At 40.1% G+C, this 21625-nt stretch overlaps 3 protein-coding genes across 7 annotated transcripts in view; 2 read left to right on the top strand and 1 right to left on the bottom strand.

The window, feature by feature from the left end:
* Positions 1–974: 974 nt before the first annotated feature.
* On the top strand, positions 975–4663 carry c6h1orf174 (chromosome 6 C1orf174 homolog). 2 transcript variants are annotated; one of them, XM_023793652.2, is made up of 6 exons: positions 975–1131; positions 1765–1845; positions 1954–2319; positions 2660–2789; positions 4018–4067; positions 4248–4663. In XM_023793652.2, the coding sequence occupies exons 1-5, from the start codon at positions 1117–1119 to the stop codon at positions 4035–4037; spliced, it is 612 nt and encodes a 203-aa protein (XP_023649420.2). In that variant the 5' UTR covers positions 975–1116; the 3' UTR covers positions 4038–4067; positions 4248–4663. The 2 variants fall into 2 exon arrangements, with proteins under 2 accessions (XP_023649420.2, XP_023649419.2); XM_023793651.2 differs by lacking the exon at positions 4018–4067.
* Positions 4591–8287, bottom strand: dffb (DNA fragmentation factor, beta polypeptide (caspase-activated DNase)). The gene is made up of 7 exons (XM_023793650.2): positions 7914–8287; positions 7668–7794; positions 7247–7435; positions 7044–7123; positions 6669–6839; positions 5680–5780; positions 4591–5584 (listed from the first exon to the last, which is right to left on the bottom strand). Exons 1-7 carry the CDS (start codon positions 8037–8039, stop codon positions 5377–5379), a joined length of 1002 nt encoding a protein of 333 aa, XP_023649418.2. The 5' UTR covers positions 8040–8287; the 3' UTR covers positions 4591–5376.
* Positions 8288–12165: 3878 nt separating this feature from the next.
* nphp4 (nephronophthisis 4) overlaps positions 12166–21625 on the top strand; it is a 120316-nt gene continuing 110856 nt past the window's right edge. For all 4 annotated transcript variants that reach the window (XR_002836002.2, XM_072713381.1, XM_072713380.1 and 1 more), the window contains exons 1-3: positions 12166–12249; positions 12650–12813; positions 13580–13732. Coding sequence is in view for 3 of the 4 variants with exons in the window: in XM_072713381.1 (XP_072569482.1) it covers positions 12676–12813; positions 13580–13732 (291 nt within the window). In the remaining variant the exon portion in view is untranslated. The remainder of the gene's footprint in view (positions 12250–12649; positions 12814–13579; positions 13733–21625) is intronic.

Here is a 21625-nt window from a genome sequence, read left to right as displayed (position 1 = left end):
ACAGGGTCCTCGAAGCACCTCAAAGGCACAGCAGAAGCAGAGAAGAGCCAGACTGGAGTTTGCAAAAGACCATCTTCTCTGATGAGATGGTTAGAGAGAGAACTGTTGAGACCTTCAAGCCCCAGTGTCTTGTACCCACTGTGGAATTTGGTGGAGGATCACCAATGATCTGGGGGTGTTTCGGGAAGGCTGGAATCAGGCAGACTTGATTCTGTGAAGAACATCTGACTCGAGCAACAAGATTGCCCAGGAGGAATCCTGGAGGATCCCAGGAGGAATCCTGGAGGATCCCAGGAGGAATATATTGCTTCCCTTTGGTCAGACCATGTTCCCCAGCACGTATGACTTTATGACATTGTCTTATCCTGCAAGATAATGCTCTGTACCATACAAATCAAGACATTAACACAGCCAGCCCAATCACCAGGCTGGAACCTCTGGACATTATAAAATGGAAGATGGATGATCACAAGTCCTCAAATGAAGCTGAGCTGTTTGAGTTATTGTGGGATGGAATCAGCCACATTTTTCAAAGCTGGGATAATCTGGGTTATTCCACCAAATATTTGTTAAATTTCTAAAGAACTTATTATTATTATTATTATGATTTTGTATTGTTGTTGTATTATTTAATAATGGTATAAAGTGTGTGTGTGTGTGTGTGTGTGGGGGGGGGGGGGGGTAGTGTTGCCTCACACCTCTGGGACCTCTCTGCCAGGGTTCCATGTGTGTGGGGTTTACATATATCATAAGCATAAAGTAATTATTTAATATTTTCTATGTTTTTCAGGACTCCTGTTGTTTTACGGTTATTTACCTATATTTTATTTATATTTAAAGAGAAGCTTTAACTTTCAGTAATACCGATGTTATGTCAGTAAGACTGATCAGCAAATTAAGTTAAAATCAAACCGCGCAAATTAAGTACGAATTTCTGCTTGATATGATGTAAGCGACAGTGGTTTCCCTGTCAGTGACGCGCTTTACGCGTGAAGCGCGCGGCCGGGTGAGGAGCCGAGTGGCGGCGGATCGTACGAGTTCTCCCCGGTGAAGCCGGTCCTCCTGTGCCTCTCGGTCTCTGTTCGTCCCGTTCAGCGCCTCGGAAAGACGTTTGGTATGAGGCGAAAGCAGGTAAAAGTGCCGTATGATCCGTGTTTTATGCGCCCCCCAGCTATCAGAGCCGCGCTAGCTGCCAATGGCCCTTAGCCTAGTGTGTATGGTCTTATATGGCCGTGGAGGGCTCGGGCTAACCGAGTTAGCTGTTCGGGGAACTTCTGGAGGATTTATACGTTAAGTACATTTCTATTCGAATTTTTACACATTTTAAATGTGAATAACTTTCGAATGCTTTCAAAGTAAATTTCACACGTTGGTAGCTAGCCTAGCAGCTAGCGTGCTACTTGAGCATCGGTTCACAGTTAGCAAGTTAAGTTTAGTATTTAAGGGCTGAGCATTTTACGGCTGAATGGTAAGTTTCTGTTAGACTAAATACTGTGTTAGCTAGTGAAAATACAAAACGAGACTTTATCTCGAGAATTATCTCGCACTAACAAAAGTTTTTACATGTAACGTCAGTAAGTCGACTGACCGGTAGCGCGGCTAAAGAGTAACTCCGTAAGTTATGGGTTCGCCCTGCCCGGTTAATGTTGCAGTCGAGTTTGGTTGCATACAATCGCGTGGTTCGGTTTCTCACAGGCGTTTGCAGCCGGTTAATGCCACTGTACTCGGTGTGAGGTGAAGGGAGTTTCTGTTGTTCTTTTACAGGGCAGGACACGCACCTCGGCGAGGCTGCGAGAAAAGCAGGCGGCAACCTCCCAATTCCAGGGAGACAGAGCTGCTGAACAGGTTAGTGCAAGGGTTTAGCTGGAATGATCCTGCAATTCATTAAATTTAATGTAATTTAATTTAATCTCCTACAGAACGTGTAGCCTCCAACCCAATTATTGTTTACAGACATCCATAGAAGCGGCAGATCTTCAGTGTCCAGTGAAGAGACCGAGAGGGAAATGTACGGATCGGAAAATAAATAGGAGAGATGCAGATTACCTGGCAGAAGATGGTTTGTCTCAGAGTCCAGTTGTAACGAACGGCAGTGGAGAGGAAGACTGTACAGAAACCTTGTCTGTTGTGACTGAACTTTGTTCTGAAAAGAGCACATGGACATGCCTGGGGCACCGGTCAGACCCGGGGAACTGCGACGTGACAGGGGAGGATCCTGAGCCTTTGCTGGATGATCAGGACAACAGTATTTTCCTTGATGATGACAGCAACCAGATCATGCCTGTGGGACAGTTCTTCGGCAATTTAGAACTTGTCCAGGTAACTGTGTTGAAGTTCGGTCAGTTTGGCGTGTCACACAAATTACAGCATCAGTGTTTACATACATAGTGGAGGATCACAGCATGTATCAAAAACTGTGATCACACAGCCTTGTAACTCCTGTACAATACAAATTTGACTGTTGTCGACATTGTTCATGCCATGTAAATGTGTCATTGTAAGCATGCATGTGATTGGTACAAAACAAGAATGTCATTCCTCTTATTCTGAAGTTGATGTTGCAGTAACACAAACTTATCAGCTGTGTAGTTTGTGTAAAATTTTGCATCTCAAACTTTTCAGGATACTAACTAATAAATATTTGCATGTCTTATCCTAGGATTATCCCCCCAGAATCCCGCTAGAGTCCCACATAAGCAGGAGGGAATACCGGAGGTTGCACTATATTGCCAGGGATGACAGTGATGAGGACGTCCATGATGACCCCCTGGTTACAGAGCAGGAGAATGGTATGCAGCGTTTTTTCACTTTATTGAACTGTGAGGAGTCACTAATTTAATACAGATGCTTTCATTAGTAAGGGGAAGATAGTATTTAAATAAGAGGACTGAATTTCTTAGGCTTAAATGAGACTTAAATTTGGTTTAAAATGGCTAATGTGCAGTAATTTTAATACTTTTAGTGGGGCTGCGCGATATCACACTGCGTTATGGTTTTAGATGATGGGTGAAACATTTGCCCGGACACTGGTTTTCGGTACTATGTGGATGTTCATTGAATTTTGTTGGCAAAGCAAGCCACACGCCACACAGTAGTGATATACAGTAGTGTCCTGGTATATCATGTGAGTGATAAGCACTGAAGTGGCTGTGAATAAAGGGACAGATTAGCAGCCACAACGTCTTTTGAAAGAGGACATTGTGGATAAACAAGGTATAAAGATGTCGCTGGTGTAGTGGTACTTTTTACAATTTAAAATCTGACACACTTATTAAACATAAGGATACACCAAATTTATACAGGTTACCAACTTTTGGCCATCGCAGTACGCCTCTCACTAATATTTTAGGCGCACTACTAATGTGCTTACTAAAATGTAGGTGTAAGTGAATGTCTGTGTAGTAGTGTAATGCCAGCATCTGGACAAATGTTTATACCCTTTACCTAAGGCCCTGGTGATTATTGTGTATGTGCCATGTAATCTCAATGTGATATTGTGCAGCCCTAACTTTTAGGAACACTGCTATACCTCTTTCACATTCCAGCCCAGTTGGTGTGATGTTCAGCAATCAAATTTTTAATGCTGTTCTTTTCAGGAGGAAAAAAAACGCACCCTCACACCCACTTAAGTAAAATAATTTCTGGATGAAGAATGAATTGTGGGATATTCTGTAACTATTTCAAGGATGAAAGTCTCCTATTTTAGTGAAAATCAACATATTCGGTCATCATTGACATTGATACAGTGAAGTTTCAAAACCATAACAGAACTCTTGAAACAAGATATAATCAAATACTGTAACAAACTTTAAAACATATAGCAGTATTATTAAGATCTGCAATATTGGGACTTTATAAATGACACATTTTGGTCTTAGCAGATAATTTTTATTGACATTTGAGGTGGGGGTTCTGGGAATGAACACAGCCTTACTGGCGTTGGCACAAACGTAACCCGCCCTGGTGTTGCAGTTTAATACTGACTGGGAAAAATTACTCCAGAAATCTTCCCTCCAGACAGTTGCAACAGTACCTAGCAAACAGGAAGCTGGGAGCAGATGAGAGAGGTACGGCCCTTTTTGTCGCTTATGGGAAAGTGGACAGGATACACCCTGACAGCTACATATCTGGTGAAAGAGAACAGCCTGTAATCCTTAGACATGACCCCAACCTTACTGGGCTGATTGGATTTTTCAAAACGTCACATCCATGAGAACAGTCTGTCTTTCCCTCTACTTATTCTACAGGTACGGCGGCCCAACAGAGCATAAAGAATCGTAAAAATGGCCTGTTTTGATGACCTCCGGGGTGGACACAAAGTGCCGAGTCAAATTTTTTTTTCGTCTTGAAAACAGCACTTAAGAACTTATTTTGTTCTTGAATGGAAGCCAAAGATGTGCTGTGTGACCTGCCTGGGTCCTTGCACTAATATATTGCTCATTGTCCAGTCGCCTGAGGTTGACATGTCTGTCATGAACACAGAACATTACCAGCTTGCTTATTTGTAACTTAAATTTGTATGTGTGTAAGACATATAACTGAATTTTTCAATGACAGAAGCATGCAGTATTGTAATTTTTTTAAAAAAACATCTGAGCAAATGCTGCAACTGATTTTAATGTTTATTAACGGTGGTTAATGATCAGTAAAATTAATTATACTACTTGTCCAAGGTCCAGATTTACTTTGTTAAAATTCAAAATGTAAGATACGGTAACGTTTAACATTTTAATAAGACAACCATAAGTGAATGGGATGGTTTGTAGTGTCACAGAACTTAAGTTTGATAGAGGAACATAAAAGGCACTAGTGACTGAACAGAAAGCAGGACTGTAGTGTAACATGCACTTAGTATCCTGTCGTCTTTAATATCTAAAAAATCAGTAATGGCATCCTCCTGTTTTACTCGAGGCTTACGTTACCAGAACACCATATGTTGTTAGTGATAAGTGAAACACAGAAATTATTGTTTTTTCTAAAAATTTATTGTGACATGCAGATAGAAAAATCATTAAATAAAATATAAAACTGCACTTAAAAAATGAAAAGGCTGCAATCTGTTTTAAAAAAAACGTACATTGTCATTACTGAACTGCTCTCTGCATCTGTAGTCTCCATGTTCTTGCCATGTAGGTTTCCTCTATAGACACGTAGTTAGGTTAATTGCCATCTCTAAATTTCCCATACTGTATGATTGTGTATGCTTTACACTGAAGTGGCCTCCCATTCTGGGTATATCCCAGTATTGTCTTGCCTGGAATTGGCTTCGGGCACCTTTATGACTATGATAAGTGGTTTGAAGAAGGATTGATCTTGTTTATGAGGATTTTTCAGTTACTTCATTGAAGCAAAGAGGGGAAAAAAATCATGTGGCATTCATTTCCTTTTCTTCACCTTCTTGTATATTTTTCCACTGTCACATGCCAGGTCATGAACAGTCTTCTTGTGGCAGACGATATGTACCAGTTTCAAGTTCTCACGCGTGAACAGCAATCTATAGAAATATTCCCAGTTAATTTCACCGTGGCTGCGGTGCCCCAGAGCGTCCACCAGTGTCGGGATGATAGTCCGCTTCTTCTCGATCCTAAAGGTTTTAATCAAATGTGCTGAAATGTCAGTACTGGCAGTAGAATTTAACACAAGGTAATAGGTGAAAGGATTTATGAACATGTGACTTACACGTGGTCGAGGTTCCAGGTGCTGAAGAGGATTCTGCTCTCTCTGTTCCCATAAGGATTAATAGAGTGGAGAGATGAGCAACTGTCCTGATCAAAAGCACCCTGCGTGAAGAAGCAGTTTACCGTCTACATGTCATTTCATGTGAATTCACTGAAGTTAACCATTGTAGCAGTAGCACTTTCCAGCAGCCTTTTGTAGAGCAGGTTGGAATGGCAAGCTTCAGGTTGTGAGGTTGATTCTATCACAGCAGGGGTGAGGGTTAGCCCACCCTCACTGCGTGCGGTTCTATTCCACAGGCTTCAGTACGCGATGGGACATTTGGCAGTGAGAGCTACAGCTCGCAGCAGACACTGTAATAAAGCAATAAATGGGAGAGGAACCCTGCTGTGTAGACCACTCAGTGAAACTCAAGCCAGCTTGGGCTCCCAGGTCATCCTCACCACAGAGGGCCTATGCGGCACAGCAAGGTTCCCGTGCCGCAGTAGGGCACGCCACGGTGGAGACCTTCAAGAAATATGCTCGTAATATGCTGCACTCAATAGAATCAGCCATACAAATAATTCTAATGTGAAACACAGCTGACCCATGCAGAATCGCAGCACCTGCCAAGCCACAATGTAAACTCTCACATGTGACGTAATGCTGCATTATTTTGCCACGTGTTCAAAACCACGTTTTCACCTGACAAGAAACAATGCAACAAGGAAGGACTCTCACAGAAAGAGCAAAAAAAAAAAAAAACAATTGAGACCAGAGTCTGAATTTAAAATAGTGCTATTCATTACTTTATAGGGCTGTACAAAGTGCATAGAGTGCAAAAGTACAAACATTTCAGTCCATGTTGGACTTTCCTCAGTGCAAATGAAGCAATGCAAGATGGGTACCCTTATATATGGGTTACTATACAGGTGCACTGACTACCACACCAGAAAAGAAGATAGATAAAGCACTGTTTTTAAGGTGCAGGCCAACCCTTGTGAGCTACTCACCTGACAAGAAAACCAGCCTTCCCTGGAGCACATGCAGTCAGACTCCTGTCGTCTGTCGAAATAGCAGCCGTTGTACTTGGTGACTTTCAGTTTCTCAAGCATATTGGTGACGACTTTCTTGTATTCTGTCCGAACCCTGGGACTCTGGATGTTCGGAGTATATCCATCCACCTTAGTGGGAAAACATCAAAATGATCACGTCCACCCAAAAATGCATCATATCTAACTACACCGTACACAAAAGTTTGCAGTGAGAACAAAATCTTTCATGCAGTTTCTCTAAATATAATTTTTTTAAAACTCAGGTTGAAGCAGGATAAGTGCTTAGTCAAGATCAAGTTTAGGGATTACTGCAGGTATAATTACAGTGATTACCTCTTTCAAATATCCTCTAACTCTGCTTTCACAGTTGTATTTCATGTAATCAGACTTGGTCTTAAATCTAGGGTCAATTCCTAAAATACCATGGGCAGAAAAAGAACAGGTCAGCATAACAAACAAAGCTCACTGAGGTCAACTGCAGAATATTAGTAACACGGTTGAAGGATTTTTGGAGGGTGGGAATGTTGTAATATTACCCTGAAACCAGTCGCTGTCCTCTTCCCTTTTTTCACTCTCAGAGTTGTCCTCTAGGTTTTGAAGTAGATCACTTAGGATTTTCCGCTTTTTCTGAGACTGTTCATCTGTGAGAAGGCTCTTGGCAGATTTGATTAAAAGATCGTAATGACGGTTCGTGGAGCCAAGCAGAAGGCTAATATCAGACGCAACTGGGGACACGGAATGCACACACATTATTCACACTTAATGAAACCCATTTCCCCTTTAACGGCACTCTTTCGAATGTGAATTTTGAGACAAGATTAAAAGAGAAAATCAAACGTGTAACTGCTTGTTATAGATTAAAAACATAAAAGACTAATAAAACTGCACATTAATACCATCCCTTGAAGTTACAAAGTATAACTGTCACCACGTGTTGATACATTTCACTGGACCTACATCCATCCCAGCACTGTCCTTCAGTCAACAGAACAAGTTCAACGTTGTCCGGAAGCCTTCTGAAGTAATCATCACCAACTTCGGTTCCATCTTCATACAGGCAAACCCGAGATCCCTTCAGTGGTACCTAATTAATTACATTACAATGAGCCACAATCTTTGTACTACAGTCCAGATGTAACACGCAATAGCTTTCACTTCCGTGCAAAACGACCAGCTGTTGTTTCACACACACGGACACAGTACCTTTAAAATACTGCAGCCTTTGCTGAGAAGCTCTTTCACATTTGCAGCCGCGACTCCATATTTTGTACTTTCACCCCGGCGTCTGAGTTTCACAAGTTTATTCTTTTTATTAAATGATCGAAACATGACTCCGCTCCCCTCGATTACAAGTCTGCATCTGCCGGCTCTTTTTCGAAGTCCTGAGCATGCGCACAACTGGCAGCCCCACCTCCCTACAACTATCCCTGCGGACGCCCTTCATAACGTTCAAGTTTATTAATGCGGTGGACCCTCGACTTCCGAACTCAATTCGTTCGCGAGGGCTGGTCGTAACTCAAGTTGGTCGCAAGTCAAGACTATTTTTCCCATAAGAAATAATGGAAATACCCATAATGCATTCCGAACCTCTTTGTGTATGTATATGAAACTTTTGTCTTATTGTCTTATTTGCTGCCATCTTGGCCAGGACTTCCTGGAAGAAGAGATATTGTATCTCAATGGAACCTTCCTGGTAAAATAAAGGATAAATAAAATTAAATAAAATAAAAATAGACCTCCAAAAGCACCCCTTACCTAACCTGTTCACAACCGCACAAGCGGATACACGTTTTGGCCTCGACTGGCATTCGGGTCGTAACTCAAGACTTTGGTCGTAGGTTAAACTAAAATTTTGGTTGGACTCAGCAAATCGGCTTACTTTAAAATGCGGTTGCGATCTAAACGGCTGCTCAAATGACACAATGTAGTTTAATAAGCCGCATGACTACTGGCCTAAACTCAGATTCAACTGCAGCTAAGGAGCAAGTGTCTCTGACATCAAGAAACGTGACTGTTAAAATGTTAAAAAAATGTTATCCAGTCAAAGAAAATTAAAATTTTGGTTGTCACATGACGTTTTAATAACATAGTTGCGTGATTCAGCTACAGATAAGACGAATTTTTGCAGAAAATGAATGATTTTCATTTGTTGGTTTTCATACGTCACTTGCTCATTTTGTTGTAACTTCTTTGGCAAATTTCGCGAGAGAGCGCCACCTGGTGGTATGAAATCTAGCATCACACATGAATATAATTCTCTTGATATACAGGTCCTTCTCAAAAAATTAGCATATTGTGATAAAGTTCATTATTTTCTGTAATGGACTGATAAACATTAGACTTTCATATATGTTAGATTCATTACACACAACAGAAGTAGTTCAAGCCTTTTATTGTTTTAATATTGATGATTTTGGCATACAGCTCATGAAAACCCAAAATTCCTATCTCAAAAAATTAGCATATTTCATCCGACCAATAAAAGGAAAGTGTTTTTAATACAAAAAAAGTCAACCTTCAAATAATTATGTTCAGTTATGCACTCAATACTTGGTCGGGAATGCTTTTGCAGAAATGACTGCTTCAATGCGGCGTGGCATGGAGGCAATCAGCCTGTGGCACTGCTGAGGTGTTACGGAGGCCCAGGATGCTTCGATAGCGGCCTTAAGCTCATCCAGAGTGTTGGGTCTTGCGTCTCTCAACTTTCTCTTCACAATATCCCACAGATTCTCTATGGGGTTCAGGTCAGGAGAGTTGGCAGGCCAATTGAGCACAGTAATACCATGGTCAGTAAACCATTTACCAGTGGTTTTGGCACTGTGAGCAGATGCCAGGTCGTGCTGAAAAATGAAATCTTCATCTCCATAAAGCTTTTCAGCAGATGGAAGCATGAAGTGCTCCAAAATCTCCTGATAGCTAGCTGCATTGACCCTGCCCTTGATAAAACACAGTGGACCAACACCAGCAGCTGACATGGCACCCCAGACCATCACTGACTGTGGGTACTTGACACTGGACTTCAGGCATTTTGGTATTTCCCTCTCCCCAGTCTTCCTCCAGACTCTGGCACCTTGATTTCCGAATGACATGCAAAATTTGCTTTCATCCAAAAAAAGTACTTTGGACCACTGAGCAACAGTCCAGTGCTGCTTCTGCCGCTGTTTCTGGTTCAAAAGTGGCTTGACCTGGGGAATGCGGCACCTGTAGCCCATTTCCTGCACACGCTGGCTCTGGATGTTTCTATTCCAGACTCAGTCCACTGCTTCCGCAGGTCCCCCAAGGTCTGGAATCGGTCCTTCTCCACAAGCTTCCTCAGGGTCCGGTCACCTCTTCTCGTTGTGCAGTGTTTTCTGCCACACTTTTCCCTTCCCACAGACTTCCCACTGAGGTGCCTTGATACAGCACTCTGGGAACAGCCTATTCGTTCAGAAATTTCTTTGTGTCTTACCCTCTTGCTTGACGGTGTCAATGATGGCCTTCTGGACAGCAGTCAGGTCGGCAGTCTTACCCATGATTGTGGTTTTGAGTAATGAACCAGGCTGGGAGTTTTTAAAAGCCTCAGGAATCTTTCGCAGGTGTTTAGAGTTAATTAGTTGATTCAGATGATTAGGTTAATAACTCGTTTAGAGAACCTTTTCATGATATGCTAATTTTTTGAGATAGGAATTTTGGGTTTTCATGAGCTGTATGCCAAAATCATCAATATTAAAACAATAAAAGGCTTGAACTACTTCAGTTGTGTGTAATGAATCTAACATATATGAAGGTCTAATGTTTATCAGTCCATTACAGAAAATAATGAACTTTATCACAATATGCTAATTTTTTGAGAAGGACCTGTACATTGAAGTGCTTCAGTGACAAAATAGACCTCTGATATCTTGGATTTCCTCAATTATACATGCCCCTCATTTACTGAACATTGACACACAAGCATACTCCATACCCATCCAGAAACAGAAAAGTATTATACTTACAGTAATCTTACGTGGTTTATATATATCAAGTAAATTCTGTTATCCGCTGCCACATCACCTGCTGCTAAATTATTGTACGTACGTTTTAATAACATAGTTTGTACATAAAGTTTATATTCAGCATTCACCCTATTCATGTACATACTATGTGTTTGGCCTCCAGTCACCTCATGTGCACTATGTGTGGTCCGTGTCCAGGCCCCGTGTTTGCAATCGTGTACTTAATCTGTACATTACCCCTGTAATTGTGTACATACAGTCCCCCATATGTCTTATATGTTGCACCGTGGTCCTGGGTGAACGATGTCTCGTACCGCGGTATTAATAATTGTGGATGGCTGGCACGACAATAAAATCCACTTGACTAAATTTCTACAATTGGGCAGGCAAATCTTGTGTATTTATGTGACTGATCTGTTGTATTTCAAACTAGATAAGAAAATAAGATACATTTTCTTAATCTCGGGTGGGTTTTTTATCGAAAGGGATGCCGCAAAACTTTGCATCATTATTTTGGTACCTACTATGATAAACATGCACACACACGCACGCACACACACACACAAACACACACACAGGTTTGTAATTATATCTTTGCGGGAACTCTACATTCTTTTCTACGGGGAACACTCTAAGCGGCCGTCATACCTTAACCCCGTCATAACCATACCCCGCCCTAACTCTAATTACCATAAGTAACCAAACAAAATACCGGACTTTTTACTTTTTTGATTCCACTCACAGTTCTTTGTGGAGACCTGAAAAAAAGGTCACCACAGCGTCAAAATAACGGTTTTAATAACATTTTCGGGGAAATTTGGTCCCCACAATTTAATATAAATTTAATCCACACGCAGACACACCACCATGACTGTATGATCTATTAAGTATAAATACGACCTTTCCAGGTCTTAGCTGGTGAGACACGACTGTCCTTGGGCAAAATAATTCAATAAAATAATTCCCGCACTAAATATATGGTTATAATCCATAAAACATATCTCTATCGAGCTGAATATACATGAATAGTAAAATATTTTATTTATATTTTATTTATAATATTTTACTTTAGTCTCACTGAACCTAATAGACTTAATCAGCCTGCCTGTCGCCATGGTAGCTTCATAGAGTCTCACATAGCACTAATGAAACAATCGTTTCAGTCGGTTATTAGAAAACCAATCACCTAATAACCCTGCTAGAAACTAAACTACATCCTCGGTCTCTGAACTACATCGCAACGCGTCCAAACCGGTGCAACGTAACAGTGCATCTCCCTGGTAACGTGAAGCCAAGAAGCGGTTCATACCATTATGTGTGTACCTTGGAGGGGGTAAATCACAAAAAAATCTCTATATATTTTGCATATTTATATTGAGTTTATATTCATATCACTATATGAATAAAGTAAATTGAATTATATATTAACATATTAGCAACTTGTGCGATTTAAAGAAGAGTAAATATGACTGTATTTACTACAATGCATTTCGACATCCCCTATATTTCTACGTACTTCATCTAACAGTCATGGCAGAAGCGTCTGTTAGAAACCAGGAGAGGTAAATTATCCGCAATTGTTTTGATATGCAGTTCCAGTTTTTGTTGAATTTTCTTTAAAGATATCGAAGCATCACTTGTTTGTTATATTCTGAAAAATATAATCTTTTTTGGAAATGTGAAGTACTGTTCGATGGATAACAGATTGTTAGTTATGCTAGCTAGTTAGCTGCTGATGGTTTTTTCCACTTTTCTGCTTGTTTTCTTTGTTTGCATTTAAAGTTTGTCGTGGTTAGAGCAATGCCACAGCGGAACACACTGTAACTAGCGAATTACAGATATTTGGTTAACGTTAGCTATGTATCAGCCGACACGTTCACAGGGCATAGGACTGGCGCCCTATGAAAGGTCTAGTGGGTATAAATGTATCCAAATATTTTAGCGTGAATTCCTCTATTTCAGATGATTACCAATGGCCAAACTTCACAATGACTGAGTGGAAAAGAGTCTTTGACAGTCGCCGTGCGGTGCCCCCTCACGGCCAGACGACCCGCCTGGGGCAGGAGCCCTCCCAAGGCTTTCAGATAGTTTTCAAGCATTTTGTTTGCGGAGGACACTTTGAACAGGTGGGTGGTTTAAGAAGCAGACCCAGGACTCAACTTACTAAATTCTACTTAATGCATAATTCAAGCATCATTTTATAATGCCTTTCCAAAATATATCACTATTTTTAATTAAGAACATAAGATTTACAAACGAGAGGAGGCCATCCGGCCCATCAAGCTCGTTTGGGGAGAACTTAACTAATAGCTCAGAGTTGTTAAAATCTTATCTAGCTCTGATTTAAAGGAACCCAAGGTTTTAGCTTGCACTACACTAACAGGAAGACTATTCCGTACTCTAACTACACGCTGTGTAAAGAAGTGCTTTCCCAAATCCAGTATAAAGTGTTCTCCTGCCAATTTCCACCTATGGCCATGAGTTCTAGTATTTAAACTAATATTGAAGTAGCCATTTGGCTGAACAGCATCCAGACCTGTTAGAATGTTACATACCTGGATCATGTCCGTCCTCAGTCTCCTTTGCTCGAGGCTGAAGATTCAGCTCAGCTAACCTCTCCTAAGTCGCTCATTTTGTTGTCACTTCTTTGTCAGTTATTTTTGGTTTGTTTATAAACTAGTAATACACAATTAGAATGTTTTTATTACATTGGTAGTCACTGATGTCTACTTGACTGGATTGAGTGTAATTTCCATAATACATGATCATAATTTCCCGGAGTATGGTTCTGGTTTAACTAAGTTCCGTGTGCTAATGCCAGTAGGAGTGTCACATCGCAGTGCTGTTATGCCCAGATGTGGCTGACTACTGTTATGTTTCCTTGATCTGCAGAAATTTCTGCAGGGCCTTCAGGGGGTCCGCTTCCAGCTGAGGGTCTCCTTGTTTGATATCAGCCACAGACACTTTTTTGGCAGGACATGGAAGGGTTCGCCTCAGCAGATGAGAACCAGTCTGGGCCAGTCCAAAACCATACCGTTTAACGAGGTATGGAGTGACGTCTAAGCCTTTCACTATTGATTCTTTCACTAAATTATATTGCTGGCGTCCAGAGATTCCATAATATATTTTCACGTTGTTTGAGTTTCCAAAAGTAATTTGCACTCATCATAGTTAAAAGATCTTGCCTGAAACAGTCATCTGAAAAAGGATATACACCCCTTGAAAAATTCTGTTTTTTTTAAATGTTTTGAGAAACAAATATTTAATCGTTATTTGAAGAGTTTTGATAGGTAGAGGTAACAAATCAATGAAATATTTAATATTGAAATAATTTATTCAACAAAATTCAACAGAAATGTAGCTGTCTTCCTCCCATTATATTGCCGAGTAATCAAGAAGGAAAGTTTTAATCTGTGCTTTTTAATAATCGAGGTAATTGAGTTTGTGTGAGTAATTGTAACAGCTCCATCTTAAACTTGTTGGTAAGTCTACCCATAATGGTGTGGTTACTTTGATCTAAAGCTGCAGAAAGTACTTAGTTGCAATAATTGCTGCTGAGGTTGGCATGACCACTTACTGATTGCGAAGGGACGATTGCTTTTTCGTGTTTTTTTGCCTATTGCATACCATTCATTATATAAATTTTTAACGTTTGATCACTCTTGGTCCCTTGTATTTAATTTTAGTTGAAGATAGAATAACATTCAGTGTTAAAAATTGTAAACACAAAGAAAACTTTATAGGTGCCAGATACATTTTTAAATTTTTGATGTTTCCTTGGGTGTTTGTATTTCTACAGTTGCAGTTTTGTGATGCTAAAAACAATTGAAACAGTATTTGAGGACTCAAACATTGCTTAAACTACTTTTAAAGTGCGCAAATTCCCAGAATTATAACACTTCTTTTTTCCAAGATACTTTGTGGTGATAATTGTGGTGTTTTTGCCTGCCATAAAATTAGTGAGCAAATATCAGGATATTCCTGACTTTTGCCTTTGGCTGAAAGCTTGTCGTTGTAAGAAAGGAATTTTATATTGGGAGTCTAGTTAGGAGTTGGATTTTGAGTTTATAAGCATGAACAAGCAGTGAGGGAGCATGTAGTGGTACCTTGCAATAGAATTAATAGATTTTTTTTTATGGTTCCTGCTTGCGAAACCTAGAGTCTCTCTGATGTCACCTGGCTACTGCTCTCTGGCCTTGTAAGATGCTGCCAGGGATAACAGCCTCCATTAGCTGAGGTTCTGCCGCCATGTTGCAGTAATGGACCCTCATGTGGCACTAGCCCACATTTTCTTTAGGCTGAGGTGCCACAGCGACAGCAGGCTGCAGTATCAGTGAGGTATGCTACTGGGCTGTTATGCTAATTTGGCTTTTAAACAGATTCCCCAGTCTGGGCTCATGATGGGATTGACTGTGTGTTTGGTTCTGGACTGGTGTGGGTTTAGTTTGTAGGATATGAAGCAGGGCTTCAAAAATGTGATATTTTAATGTAAAAATATTGGGCTAAACAATATTTTGTTTGTTGTCCCAACAATGACGACCTTAACCATAAGTAACCAAACAAAATACAGACACACACATACAGTACCAAGCGGCCCACCAGTTTTTTTTTTTAGCCAAAAGTATATGAAAGCATGAAAAAGCTGGTAGATCAATTGGTAATGTCATAATTTCAACTGTTTCCATTTTTATCACATGCAATCAAAATGTATGGACGTGAGGGCTCTTAAAAATTAAAAATGTGTACAGTAACTGCGAGGGTTACATTCCGAAGATCCCTGCAAATGTGAATGTTATACAATACCCTTAAACATTCTACAAACAGTCTGCTAGCCTTAACAAACATAAGTCCATTTATTACCAGTACTCTGCTGTACACTTTGCATATCAAATTTCCTTATTTATGTAGACAATTTGTGAAATATACAAATCATCTAAGTTTTGCCCCTGTATATACAAAGTTATTAATGTACACAATGAGAACATGTTTTGCACTCATTATTAAAAGTGCAAAATTCCAGGCACTGAAAAGTATACTGTTACTGTGAGAAATGTGAGATGCCACGGCCACACGGACCGCTAACACGCGAGTGACACTGGTCACACGGACCGCTACACGCGAGTGACACTGGTCACACGGACCGCTAACACGCGAGTGACACTGGTCGCCAAAAAAAAGATGCGCGACGTACTCAGAACGAAACTTTTAATATTGATGATAGCATTCACTTATACTAACAAATATGTATTGCTAATATTTGTTTTATGATTTCACGTGATCAGAGTAATTTTCAGTATTGTTTTTGGCTTATGCGTCATGTTTCTGCAAGCTTTCAGCAAGACCCAAAACTATTCCCGTTAAATTGCTCACGGCCAATAACCAAAACCGCGAATATGAAGGGGTATTACCGTCATATCACCCAGCCCTAATATGAAGCCAAATCATTCACAGCAGCTTCACAGCATCAGCGCCATCCATTGAACATGCTGAGGGGATGGCCCAGTAACAGGTCACCTTTTCTAATTCCATTGGTGTGTAGAAATCGCACAGAAATGCCCGACAAAATGGCCAGTTTTGTAAAACCGCCAGGTGCAGTCGATCTAGCGGTAGTTTGAGATGTAAACAGGGTTTACAATTGGCTGAGTCCATTATGCAGAACACCTTCCCTGCCTGGGCTAATTGCACAGCACCACACTATCATCTCTAGTTTGTGGGTGTTTAATGTGCTTGGATAAAGCTGTAACAAACAGTCCTTTCTATATGCTGCAGGCATGTCTTATGGCAGAACTCTAAGTGCTTAAAGACAAATAACTGGCTTGAAAGCTTAAGATCATGTTCAGATCAATACGTTTCTGCTGGAGATTCTATCACCTTGCATTATACTGGTGAGAACAAAATGGATGATAGGTAAAATTATGAAAGGAAAAAAGTCTGACAAATTCCCCAGTTATGCTGTTTGCCTCAGATTGTTAGTTCAGATTGTAGGTGTTTAAGCTTTTTACATTCACTGTTGCTATACAAATTCTTTGTATAATCTCTCATTAACCAAACCAGTCTCTGAATGGACGTTCAATTAACCGTCACCTGCAATGTAGTATCGACCCGAATTACTGGTGAACTACTGATAAACATCCCCTATGATTAGATTCTGCACTCTTGCACTTTATGCACAGATACTGCTAACTCTGTATACATATTGCACTCTCACAGATATAGAGTTGACTTGGCTGCTACTTAATAATTACACTATTTAAGAGCCCTTTAATTTATTATATCACATATATAGTCTATATTCATATAGTTTTATATTTATACTGCAATTATTACTATGTACATGCATACACATACATAATTACATGTTTATCATCATTACTGCTACTGTTAAAATTAATTACCATATAATTATCACATTACCCAATTGCCAATCTAATGTTTATTACTTTTCTGTACATACCTTTCCTAATTGTTGTATGTTTTTTGTAGTGTCTTCTAAAAGCACCACCAAGGCAAATTCCTTGCATGGAAACATACTTGGCTAATAAAAAGGATTCTGATTCTGAATCCTTCTAGAATTCTTTACTTTTCATAGTTGTGACACTGAATGCTGTCTGGTCCCCCACAGTGAATGAAACTGTGTGGCTGCTGTCACTTTTGAAATATTATCATTACACCTGGATATCTTGTGATTTACCTTAAACGCAGGGAATGTTGAGGAATGAAAGCTATATCTGTACCTGAACTCGACTGTGAACCATAGTATTTTGTCCGTATAGTGTAATGACCTTGCGCTTTTAGCAGAGGCTGCGCGTGCGACATTGGAGGATTCTTGGAGGGTTACCCCACTCATCCACATGGAATATCTATAGTCGACTCCACTTAGACACACAATAGCCAGGGCTGGCGTACAGGACTCGGCACTTTATTTCAGTTAAATGCACACAGCATACAAACGCGCTCCCTCTCTCCTTCCTCCCCTCCTCTGGTTTCCCGAGCTCGCTCTCCGTGCGCCACCTCCATCTCCGTCCGGCTGCACGCACAAGCACGCATACTCCTCCCACATCAGGTGGTTAGCCCTGACATGTAGCTTGTTACATCTCCGCCTTACCAAGAAAGAGGTCTGACCCCAGTCCGACAACAAAAGAAGAGAAAACATACAAAGGCAAGCAACTGATTACAACAGGCAAACACAAAAAAACTGCAACTTTAGCATTGCCAGATTAACCTAGTGAAATATTTTGCCTGTATGCATTTGATATTTCATATTTTGTATCAAATTTCTGTTAAAAGTCACCGTGTTTAAAGACAGATTTTTATTCCACTTGTTTGTATGCTGTCATACAGACAGTGTAATCTGTCATTTATCTTGTTGGATATTATAGTCTCTTTCTTCTGATTACTGACTTTGATAAAGTGCCTGTCTCTGAAGGCTCATTGTTGTATCCTCTGGAATCAAGATTAATATTTTAGGTAATTTCTGAACATATAACCTGTCACTCATTTACACATTTCTACTACTGATGCTTGTGCTGAATTTATTAGGAATGTTTTAGTTCGTTGATTCTCTTTGAGTTACCTTAAGTAACGTCTTGTATGCCATTGGAAGTTCGAACGGGAGATGATAGCCGTTCGGTCGGGATGCTTGTATCGTTTCTTGACATGTAGGATTCGGTTTGCATGCCAGTCAGTGGCTTGATTATCTGGAAGGGTCCTGGTTTTGGTTGGCTGGGTATATTCTGAGCTCTAAATGGATTTGGTGAAAATTGCTATGAATTTAAAACGTTTAGCATGAAAGTGATTAAAAATATCAACTGATAAGAGCCTTGTAAAACAATCAGTCCCTTACTTACCTCTGCACTCCTCTGTAGCTGTTTGCTTATGATAGTGATACCAAGACTCTGAGCTGTTTATGTCAGATATGTATGGAACGGGTTGCCAGTTCCTAAGCTGGTCTTTCAATGTTTGCATGTGTATTAGTATTTGTTGCATATTATCCATGCAAAAGTCTTCAATGGGATTCCACTCCTTGTTAATATCAGAAAGATGCATTTAATATTAATAGTGCTCTTGTCATGGATGACCAGTGGGAAGATGGATGGATGGATGGATGGATGAATGGATGGATGGAAGGAAGGAAGATTTATGTAATGAAAGGAAGTTATTTTCCCCTAGCCTCAGACAGAAATCTTGCCTGGAAGTTTAACAATTATTTTCCCATGTTTCCTAATTTTGTGTTTCCGATTCCAATTTATAGATGAAATCTCACACTGCGAACTTCAAGCTGCCAGTGTCTTTCTAATTGCAGTGCGAGCCGCTTTTCATGTTTTTGTTCTATATTATCAAAAAGAAAAGGGTCCTTTTTAGTTTCCATTAACTTCCAATTTTGAACAGGTACAGATTAATCTAGATGTTCACTAAATGCTGAATGGAAACCCACATCCTCATCCTCGGAAATGGGTGAAATTATGAGTCAAAAACTTGACTGGGTAGAAGTGGCTGGAATGACCAGTGTGATGGCTGTAAATGCTGTGCATGAAAAGCCACAAAGTATCCCACAGGAAACAGCTTAAACCCGGAATGACACATTGTAGCCACACTTAGTGTTGTTTATAATGGTCATTATTGTTCACTCAGGAATGTGATTTAAATTGATAAGCTTGTAGATCTGTCTGAAGCTGTTGGTGCTTTTCCATGAAAAATGGATTCTCTTCTGTTAAGATTACATCTGAAGTTATTTTGCTCTGTGTATTATATGTCTTACAGACCAATTAAGTATTAAAAAGGTCTGATATGAAGTGTTTTACTTAATGTTATCTTTTTCCTTGATCATTAAATTATGTATCCATAACCATATAATTAAATGGTGCATTATATTGGATCTTTATCTATTCTTGCAGTAATTGTCATAATTTGTGTCACTTGTCTGTTATTGGATTTTTCTTAAAAGACCTCCAGGACACTGCCCCCCCCCCCCCCTTTTTTTAAAAGGTGACAAATGAATATACAGTGATGGAAATAAAATGAATTTTCCTGTTTTATGATGGAAGCAATGTCATATATCGGCTGTTGGATGTATGTGCTGGGGTTGCTGACGTCATGCAGAGTTAAGGATCGTACGCTGATACCCACCACAGCGATGAGAACCCGAATGCAGCCAAGTGGCAGGTGATGCCTCAACACCACACAAATAGAATGAAACAGCGTGAGGTTTTTTTTTTCCGGTGGCTGGAGAGCCAATCCTGCCACCAACCCCCAAATTTTCCCTGGAAGTTGGAGGACCTGCTTGCAGGGCTAGATGTAGGTTATCATACCCAGGAGAGAGCAATTCCAGGTCAGGGGCCCATCAGAGTAGAATCACTCTTGGGATTCATTGGATTTGAACCGGCAACCTTTCGATTGCTGGCACAGATCTCTAGCCTCAGAGCCTCCCCTCCAGAGGTAAGCGCTGGTGCTCAGTGATGGCCCTGACCGCCGTGTCGCGTACAAGTTTTCTTTCTACCCCAAGCACTCGACTGAAGTGCCTACGGCCCCTGTTATGTGAACAAAAGAACATTGAAAATCATTTGCTGTCCCTGAAAGGGTCGCTGTCAGTGTACTTGAATCCTTAAGGGGTTTGTAAATGTGAATTTAAGGTTTTACTTCTGAAAAAGGTGTTTCTCATATGGCAGGTGCTTGAGGGCATGTCTGGCGTGTCTGGCCTGGAGACGGGCATTCTGTACCAGCTGAGAGCACTCTGGTGGTTGGTCCTTCGCTGGCACTTCTGGTTTCTTTTTACAGCAAAAAGGCACTTGATTCCAAAACTGACATCATACAGCATTCAACATCAGACAACATCCATTGTTACATTATTATTATTTTTGTTAAATAACATTAAACATGGTTTCCTTGTCAGCCCTTCCCACTTCTAACACTTTTGAGTTTGGGGATCCTTCTTTCTTCCTTTCTCCCTTCAGTATGCCGCCATAGATTCTATGAAACTTGGAAGATTAATATCATCTTGAGCATTTTGGGTATTGACAGCTCCAGTGATTTAGTATGAGAGTCACGTAGATGCACTTTGGGCTATTATTCTGAAATCCGTTCAGGTTTCTGACACCTTCCAAGGGGCTGCGACATGTGAAATGAAGACAAGAGATTATGTCCTACAAATGCTGATATTAAATAGCTAATGACTTAAGAAGAGTGATCTGTGCATAACACCGTGTTCCATTTAATGCCGTTCAGAAGGATGACAGCTATGCTCTGTTAGAGTCATTGAACTTCTTCCTTGTAAGACCTCACTCAACAAAGATGAGCTGAAATAGTTCTGCTGTTAATTCTTATCTTGGCTCTTTTTGAAATTTCCATTTATGTTTCGCTGTTTTTTTCCAGTTCAAATTTTAATTTGAGTGCTCTGTTGGCTTGACAGTATAATTAACTTTGTTTTCAAAGGAACTTTTCAAAACATGGAAATTAGAGCTCATCGGATATATTGGTTGGCTCATAAAATGAACCAGTGGTAAAATGGACCACTAATTTAAACCTTTTATGATGACGCAAGCAGCTCTCATTCTTGAGAAAATAAAGAGAAGCTGCTGTTCTTGCATTATAACTTAAAAAAACTCTGAATCTGTAGTATTAGTAAGTTTGACCAAAGAGTGTTTAGTGATCGATTGTGAATGGAAATATTGTACCACACAAAACTAATGCTGCACAAAAGCATTAGGATCTAAAATTATTTTTTTTAATGTGTGAACAGACTACATTTTATGGTGTTTTTGTTAAGTAGAAGTAGATTATACATGCACTTTAAATATGATTTTTGTTCAGAATTCACAATTGTGAAGGCAAGTTTTTATATTAGTCAAACTGTAATGGAAATGCTGAAAAATAGTATAAATACTAATTCTAATCACTACAACAGATAACTATGCAACCAAATTTGAGAATAATGTACTCTAT

Source organism: Paramormyrops kingsleyae, chromosome 6 (assembly GCF_048594095.1).
Source record: "Paramormyrops kingsleyae isolate MSU_618 chromosome 6, PKINGS_0.4, whole genome shotgun sequence".
Taxonomy (NCBI): domain Eukaryota; kingdom Metazoa; phylum Chordata; class Actinopteri; order Osteoglossiformes; family Mormyridae; genus Paramormyrops; species Paramormyrops kingsleyae.
This window is presented reverse-complemented; position numbering and strand designations above follow the sequence as displayed.

Coding starts and splice junctions, on each gene's coding strand:
- dffb (XM_023793650.2), bottom strand. CDS start 8,039: ATGTTTCGATCATTTAATAAAAAGAATAAACTTGTGAAACTCAGACGC. Junction 7,436..7,667: donor AGGACAGTGCTGGGATGGAT/GTAGGTCCAGTG, acceptor CCGTGTCCCCAG/TTGCGTCTGATATTAGCCTT. Junction 5,781..6,668: donor AAGGCTGGTTTTCTTGTCAG/GTGAGTAGCTCA, acceptor TTCTTCACGCAG/GGTGCTTTTGATCAGGACAG.
- c6h1orf174 (XM_023793651.2), top strand. Junction 1,846..1,953: donor GAGACAGAGCTGCTGAACAG/GTTAGTGCAAGG, acceptor TATTGTTTACAG/ACATCCATAGAAGCGGCAGA. Junction 2,790..4,247: donor GGTTACAGAGCAGGAGAATG/GTATGCAGCGTT, acceptor CTTATTCTACAG/GTACGGCGGCCCAACAGAGC.